This window comes from Taudactylus pleione, unplaced genomic scaffold, assembly GCF_031769625.1.
Source record: "Taudactylus pleione unplaced genomic scaffold, aTauple2 ptg000770l, whole genome shotgun sequence".
NCBI lineage: Eukaryota > Metazoa > Chordata > Amphibia > Anura > Myobatrachidae > Taudactylus > Taudactylus pleione.
In genome coordinates this window covers 983,768-992,509 of record NW_028285172.1, presented here as the reverse complement: position 1 = coordinate 992,509, position 8,742 = coordinate 983,768, and the positions used below count along the sequence as shown (strand labels likewise).

The window sequence follows — 8,742 nt, the reverse complement described above, 5'->3', positions numbered from 1 at the left end:
TTGCGTACTCTAACAGTCTAGGACAAAAGGAATGCCATCTCATACCCCTGAAACCTATCCAACGGATCCTAGCAGAATGTTCACAAAGTGGAGCATGATCTGAACTCATAAAGCTAGCGGCCCAGAAAATATAAGAATGGCCTATAACCCAAATGTCCTCCGTGTCAAAGAGCAAACCTAAAAATGGAGAAAAGCAGTAAATACCAAATTAGTAGTTGTAATAAAACAATAAAATTTTATGGTGTATTAGTGGGATCTGAAAGAACAATAAGTGAGTATCTGCCAAAAGAAAAAGTTTCTATTGGTTGCCAGCTTTACTATTTAAAGTGGCTAGGACAAACAAAAAGACACAAAGGGGAAGAATGGGTGGGGGGAAATCGGGAAAAAACATGTGAACTCGGCAAGAGGTAAAATAAAAACCTGCTGAGGGATGGACTATGACCTAATTAAATGTTTTGAAATTAGCCGAATTGAATCAGTCAGATCAGGCAAAAATTGTAAAATCCCTCAAGACTCCCATTGCCAGCAATGGCGAGTAGCTAATCCCGAGTAGGGTAGACAGGGGTAACAGACGAGACAAGACGAGACGGAACTTGAGACAAAAACAAGAAAACCAGGCAAGCAATAAAACATAACATTGAAAATATTACATTGCCCTATGGTTCCAAACAATCTTAATGAGTAGGTTGGATGTAACTTTTATAACTATCCGATTTCCAACGTCCCAGTGACTTAATTTCCGACGGTGAGAAACCCGCAGCAGCTGCCGAAGTTGCGGCGCCGATCCTAAATGAGTGCGTACCAAAATCCTGAGGTGAGAGGCCTAAACCCGATACACACCGCTTCAGAAACCAACCAAACTGGTATTTGGTAAGCGGAGTCCTGTTCAAGTGCATAAGCCATGAACCAGGTACATCCGGGCGTAACAATGCGTAACGCATCGCTAACGCCACAGGGCAGATCCGTTCGTCCTTAGACGGACTCAACGAGAACCACCTACCCCTACCAGTCTGGTCGGTCTTTGACCGCCGTATCCTACAAAGCAAAGCTCGATGAGTGACCGAGATATCCGAGCAGAGCATGGTGGCATCAACCCGTTTGGAAGATGCCACCAACTCCGATACGCGCAATGCGCCGTGAAAAGCCACCGAAAACGCCAGTTGGATCAGGATCGCCTCGTACTCGGTAAACGCCACTTCGGGGACTGCCCCCAGCACTGCCGGAAGCAAATGGGCGTCCACAGGTTTCCTACGGTCAGCAACTGGCCGAGAGACCCGCGCCCAACCCCTTAAAGCCTTCGCAATCAGAAAGCTTTTAGTAACGTCAGGTTGTCCCTTTAATTTAACATAAAATGCAATGCCTGCCAAGGAGCGTGCCACAGAAGCCCTGGATCTACCCCCCAAACGGAGACTCCAAATAAAAGAAAGCATCGCACGATGCTGACCCTTACCTGCCTGCCTGCTGCTACGGGAATAGTCTTCCCATTCATGCCAAGCCTGACGATAAGCTCGCAAAGTGGAGGGGGCTAGAGACTGCTCTGCTAAGCCCTCCATGCCGGCTCGATCACCTGCCAAACATAAGAGGGGCAAAGCACAGCATCAACGTCAGCACCAGGGGCCAAAGATCGGAATCTAGCCCACTGAAAACGTGATAACGCATCAGCTATCCCATTCTCTACCCCCGGCACGTGTCTTGCTTTAAACATGATGTTAAAACGCAAACATGTCAGCACCAGCTGCGCAAGCAAACGCAAAACCAGCAGGGAAGACGCGCGTTGACGATTAATCGCGTGCACCACGCCCAGGTTGTCACACCTGATCACGATGCTGCGATTGCGCAAGCGTTCACTCCAGATTTCTAAGGAAACCATTATGGGAAAGAGTTCGAGAAGGAGCAAGTCCCTGGTCAAACCCCTTCCTTCCCATTCCTCTGGCCAATGACCAACGCACCAGGAACCATCAAGGTAGCAACCAAATCCCGTGGCGCCTGCCGCATCGGTGAACAGCTGCAGCTGCAAATTGTCCGCGGGTGGAGGCAACCACAGCCGGACACCATTAAAATCCTGCAGAAACGAGACCCAGACAGAGAGGTCCCGCTTAATCTCTGAGGACAAACGGAGTAAATGTCTCGGCTTAGTGACTCCAGCCGTGGCCCTTTCTAGCTTGCGTGAAAAAACTCTGCCCATAGGAATGACCCTACAGGCAAAGTTCAACAGGCCCAGGAGAGATTGCGCCTGCCGCAGGGTAATTTTATTGGAAGCCGTGCACTCCTCTATGGCATTACGCAATTTGTGAACCTTATCGAGGGGAAGGCGACAGGCGCCCGCCGAGGTATCGATCTCGATACCCAGGAATGACAAGCAAGAGGCAGGGCCCTCAGTTTTGTCCGCAGCAACTGGGACTCCAAAATGAAAAAACAGCGCTTGCAAAGAAAACAACAAATAACTACATCTATCTGAACCAGAAGGGCCGACACACAAGAAGTCATCGAGATAGTGGGCTATCCCATGACCTCCGCAAGAAAATTCCACGCACCAGTGCAAGAAGGTGCTAAATCGCTCAAAATATGCGCATGACACCGAACATCCCATAGGCAAGCACTTGTCTATGTAATATTCGCCGTCCAAGCGAAAGCCCATAAACCGGAATGACTCTGGGTGTAAGGGAAGCAGACGAAAAGCCGATTCAACATCTATCTTAGCCATCAGCGCGCCTGGACCATAAAACCTAACTACGTTCAAAGCATCGTCAAACGACTGGTACACCACCGAGGAAACCTCAACTGGTATGGCATCATTTACTGATGAGCCTGGCGGATAAGACAGATGTTGAATAAGCCTGTACTTTCCTGGAATCCTCTTGGGGACCACTCCCACCGGGGAAATCACAAGATCCCTTATGGGAGGTTCTGCAAAAGGCCCAGCAATGCGCCCTAAGGTAACCTCGCTAGCCACTTTCTCCCTAAGAATGTGAGGCAACTCGAACGCAGATTTCAAATTCCTAGGCGAACCTGTGTCAACCTCTCTGCAAATAGGTAACTGGAAACCAAAGCTGAAACCTTTTAACAAAAATTCCGCGTCCCGGAGAACAGGGTACCAACGCAACCATTTTGCCATTGCGGCGACGCAGACGGGGGATGAAGCTTTACTTAGAACCAGCACCTTTTGGCGGCTGAGCAGGCTGTTGCTGAGCACCCGCCTTGAAGCACTTGGCAACTGGGTGGCTGCCACTACATCGCAAGCAGAGGTGACGAAAACGACATTTTCGACCCTGCGTACAAGTGGAATTATTAAAAGCGAAACATTTTCCACTGGTCGCCTGCTGCTGGCCCTGACGACCTGAACTAGCTGATTTATTCACATTGAACGCTTCAAACGCAGGACGCAAAGGCTGCGTGACCTCGAGCCAAACCTCTACATCCTTCCAGCCTAGATCCATCACCCGTCTGCCGTCCTGCTTGCGACGGAATTCTTCGTCGTACGCTCGCCAAGCCATGCCCCTGGAGGACAACTGCATGCTATGAACTAAATGGAGGTACCTAATGACGTTCAGGTGCTCCTCTGGGCGCGTCTCCAAATAACAAGCCGAAAAAATGCAAAAACCGGCCAACCAATTATTGTAAGATTTGAAAGCTTCCAAACCTATACCACCCTTTGCCCTAGCCGCCTTAAACGCCTTCTTAGCTTTTTCCGTAAGTGCAAAAATATCCACATAGTCACCTTTGCGGATCTTACTGCGGCAAGTCGTTCTTAAACCTCGCAATACAGCGGTGTTGTCACAATGTACCCCTGCAGAACCTTCTAAACCCTTCTCTATTGGCTTGCGCTTATGGGTGCTATGCTTACGCCTTGAGCGACGCTTTGCCTCCAATTTTGCATATTTAGCTGCTCTCTTGCGCGCTCTGCCCGCGCTGTCCGCGTTAGATATAGAGGAAGCAAAAGAAGACGTCAAGGAACTAGAGTCTGAGAAAGACCCACCTGAACCCTCCGATGTCATGGTATCAGAGGAAAATCCAGACATCCTCGTCAACCAGCTCTCCTTCTTCGACCACGTCATCTGAAAAAGAAGGAAAAACACCGGCCGCCACCTCTGCGGCAGGCAACCTAGCATCCATATTGCCACGCCTCGAGTCTTGAGTGAACGGAACTGAGGGCGCACTAGTGCCCACACTATGCTGGGCCAAGCTAGGGGCAATGGCTCTCAATGCTTGCGCCAGCTGCTCTACCTCTGACCCCCCCTGCGCCCCTACAGGATTGACGTTAGCAGGCGCGACGGTTTGAGTAGGCAACGAGCCTGCCGGCGGAGCTGCCAAAAATGGGGCAAGCACAGCCGCCAGGGTTGACAAAGCAGATGCGATGGCTGAGGGGTCTGGCTGCGCAGCAAAAGGGGGAGGGGTGGCAACACTCACAGATGCAGGGGATTGCACCCTATTACTGGTACTAGAATTCTGAGCCCCAGCCCTGGGAACATGAGCAGGGGACAGACTGGATGTGGAATGGCTGTAATGGCTAAGCCCCGCCCCCCGCTCACTAACATGGCGGGCGCCCCGCCGTGAGCGGGGAACGGGAAGGACCATGGGGACACTAGCATGGCCTTGGCTGCTCCTAGATGGGGCTCTATGGCCCCGCCGGGACCTCCGCCTTTTAGCGGAGGCTGTGACCTGGCCGCCGGATGGGAGAGCGCACCCGCGTGTAGGTGTCGTGGCGCGCTCCCGCCCGCTACCAGCCGCAGTGATCGCGGGAGCTCCGGCCGCGCCCGGAGTCAGCAGAGCCGAGCGCTGGCCTGAACCCCGCGCCTGCATAGCAGCGTAGCCGGAGGCACCACCCGCCGCACACACGGCAGGGGCCACCCCGCGACGCCCAGCATGATTGGCGCCGGAGACAGGATCCGCCGCATCCGCGACGGAGGCTGCTCCTCCACGCCTGCGCAGGCCCCGCTCCGTAGCGGCGCCTGGAGAAGCACCCGCCGTGTCCGCAGCAGGGGCCGCCCCACGCCGCTGGCGTGAGCCAGTATTCAGGTCAGTCTGGAGGAAGCGGGCAGGGGGGGGCGCAGAGCGGCGGGGACGGGGCATGGCTAATGACAAAAGCGAGGGTGGACAGGGCCAGGTAAAGAAACAATAATGTGCTGCAATTTATTTATCTAGAGCCAGGAAAGTGAGGGAAAGCAAAGTGTTAAATGTAGAAAATAGGGGCAGGGATAAGAAGGGAAGAGAATCTAGTGATGAAAATAAAAAAGAAAAGAATTAACAGACCAATGTAAGGTACAGACTATCACTGACCAACTCTGACACTGACCACAATCTGGAACAACAATCTGGAACAAAGAGGCTTTGGCCCTCACTTCTAGCCCCTTATATAATGTCTCTATTGAAAACCCGCCCCTGCTAACGATAGGCTAACTCTAAACAGTAATTTGCATACATGCCGGCCCCCATCCTAGAGGTTTAACACACCTCTTTTCTTATGCAATCTTTCGGTTTCACGTGTGTGTGTACAGTGTGTGTGTGTGTACAGTGTGTGTGTGTACAGTGTGTGTGTGTGTGTACAGTGTGTGTGTGTGTGTGTGTACAGTGTGTGTGTGTGTACAGTGTGTGTGTGTACAGTGTGTGTGTGTGTGTGTGTACGTGCAGTGTGTGTGTGTGTGTACAGTGTGTGTGTGTACAGTGTGTGTGTGTGTGTGTGTGTACGTGCAGTGTGTGTGTGTGTGTACAGTGTGTGTGTGTACAGTGTGTGTGTGTGTGTGTGTGTGTGTACAGTGTGTGTGTGTGTACAGTGTGTGTGTGTACAGTGTGTACAGTGTGTGTGTGTACAGTGTGTGTGTGTGTGTGTACGTGCAGTGTGTGTGTGTGTGTACAGTGTGTGTGTTGCTAATAAATTAGCAGTGACAGTGTTATATTAGTAATTACAGTATTCATGTTCCAGCATAATGGAAGCTGCTTGTATGAAACTGGAAATGAGCTATTCCCGAGGTTATAGGCTACTTACATAGGTGTAATATAACAGATTAGTTTTAGTGCAGTAAGTGGAGGTAATTTCTTCTCTACTTGTATATTTTATTAACATTTTTTGCAATGATAAAAGCTTATATGACACATAGTTTAGGCAAATAATGAGAGAACTACATAAAACCATTCATGAAGTTGAGCTATTATATTTTCCTTTCTATTATAGAATAATGATCCCCTACCCGTTCTGGCTGTAATGAGCAGTGAGGAGTGAGCCTATAGACCACACTTCTTCCTCACCCATGACGATCAAAGCTATAAAGTCCTGTTATTCTGCCTCTCAGTAGGATCTCACAGGTATGGCACAAAATGTGTTTTCCAGTTAATGAAGCTGCCACATTTATGACCTCACATTTCCCAGCCAAGGCCAATGCATTTTGCAATATTTTACTTGAAACCTCCTGACAGCAAATGCATGAAAGTTTCTGCTGTACAACGAGAACCAGGCACAGCTGTGCCGCACGTCCTTGGAGCCCACGCAAGGTCGCCATAAACTCCTGAGCGTTACTTACAAAGCTGCCACTTGCTTTGATTTATACAAACATTACTGCCAGGGTATTAAACAGCTTCCCAAGGTCACAAACAGCCGGAACTAAGGGAAAACACAGGCGCAAACAGCCGTTCTAAGGCAAAACACAGGAGCAAATAGCCGTACTAAGGGAAAACACAGGAGCAAATAGCCGTACTAAGGGAAAACACAGGCGCAATCAGCCATACTAAGGCAAAATACAGGCGCAAACAGCCGTACTAAGGCAAAATACAGGCGCAAACAGCCGTACTAAGCAAAACACAGGAGCAAACAGCCGTTCTAAGGCAAAACACAGGAGCAAATAGCCGTACTAAGGGAAAACACAGGAGCAAATAGCCGTACTAAGGGAAAACACAGGCGCAATCAGCCATACTAAGGCAAAATACAGGCGCAAACAGCCGTACTAAGGCAAAATACAGGCGCAAACAGCCGTACTAAGCAAAACACAGGAGCAAACAGCCGTACTAAGGCAAAACAGAGGAGCAAACAGCCGTACTAAGGCAAAACACAGGCACAATCAGCCGTACTAAGGCAAAACACAGGAGCAAACAGCCGTACTAAGGCAAAACACAGGCGAAAATAGCTGTACTAAGGCAAAACACAGGCGCAAACAGCCGTACTAAGGAAAAACACAGGCGCAAACAGACGTACTAAGGAAAAACACAGGCGCAAACAGACGTACTAAGGAAAAATACAGGCGCAAACAGACGTACTAAGGAAAAATACAGGCGCAAACAGCTGTAATAAGGCAACACACATGCCCAAACAGCCGTACTAAGGAAAATCACAGGTGCAATCAGCCGTACTAAGGCAAAACACAGACACAAACAGCCGTACTAAGGCAAAACACAGGTGAAATCAGCCATACTAAAGCAAAATACAGACACAAACAGCCGTACTAAGGAAAAACACAGGCGCAAACAGCCGTACTAAGGCAAAAGAGAGGCGTAAACAGCTGTACTAAGGCAAAACACAGGCGCAAGTTGCCGTACTAAGGCAATACCCAGGAGCAAATAGCCGTACTAAGGGAAAACACAGGAGCAAATAGCCGTACTAAGGGAAAACACAGGAGCAAATAGCCGTACTAAGGGAAAACACAGGCGCAATCAGCCATACTAAGGCAAAATACAGGCGCAAACAGCCGTACTAAGGCAAAATACAGGCGCAAACAGCCGTACTAAGCAAAACACAGGAGCAAACAGCCGTTCTAAGGCAAAACACAGGAGCAAATAGCCGTACTAAGGGAAAACACAGGAGCAAATAGCCGTACTAAGGGAAAACACAGGCGCAATCAGCCATACTAAGGCAAAATACAGGCGCAAACAGCCGTACTAAGGCAAAATACAGGCGCAAACAGCCGTACTAAGCAAAACACAGGAGCAAACAGCCGTACTAAGGCAAAACAGAGGAGCAAACAGCCGTACTAAGGCAAAACACAGGCACAATCAGCCGTACTAAGGCAAAACACAGGAGCAAACAGCCGTACTAAGGCAAAACACAGGCGAAAATAGCTGTACTAAGGCAAAACACAGGCGCAAACAGCCGTACTAAGGAAAAACACAGGCGCAAACAGCCGTACTAAGGAAAAACACAGGCGCAAACAGACGTACTAAGGAAAAACACAGGCGCAAACAGACGTACTAAGGAAAAATACAGGCGCAAACAGACGTACTAAGGAAAAATACAGGCGCAAACAGCCGTACTAAGGCAAAACACAGGTTGAAACAGCCGTACTAAGGCAAAACACAGGCGCAAACAGCTGTAATAAGGCAACACACATGCCCAAACAGCCGTACTAAGGAAAATCACAGGTGCAATCAGCCGTACTAAGGCAAAACACAGACACAAACAGCCGTACTAAGGCAAAACACAGGTGAAATCAGCCATACTAAAGCAAAATACAGACACAAACAGCCGTACTAAGGAAAAACACAGGCGCAAACAGCCGTACTAAGGCAAAAGAGAGGCGTAAACAGCTGTACTAAGGCAAAACACAGGCGCAAGTTGCCGTACTAAGGCAATACCCAGGAGCAAACAGCCATACTAAGGCAAAACACAGGCACAACAGGAGAACTGAGGCAAAACACAGGCAGAAAAAGACGCATGAAGGCAAAACACAGGTACAAATAACTATACTAAGGCAAAACACAGGCGCAAACAGCCGTATTAAGGCAAAACACAGAGCGCAATCAGCCGTACTAAGGAAAAAC

General features: G+C 49.4%; 1 protein-coding gene across 1 annotated transcript; it reads right to left on the bottom strand.

Moving 5' to 3' along the window:
* Window positions 1-674: 674 nt before the first annotated feature.
* Window positions 675-2,135, bottom strand: LOC148476834 (uncharacterized). The gene has a single exon (XM_088457582.1). It carries the CDS (start codon window positions 1,551-1,553, stop codon window positions 675-677), a length of 879 nt encoding a protein of 292 aa, XP_088313708.1. The 5' UTR covers window positions 1,554-2,135.
* Between the last annotated feature and the right edge of the window lie 6,607 nt (window positions 2,136-8,742).

Coding starts and splice junctions, on each gene's coding strand:
- LOC148476834 (XM_088457582.1), bottom strand. CDS start 1,553: ATGGAGGGCTTAGCAGAGCAGTCTCTAGCCCCCTCCACTTTGCGAGCT.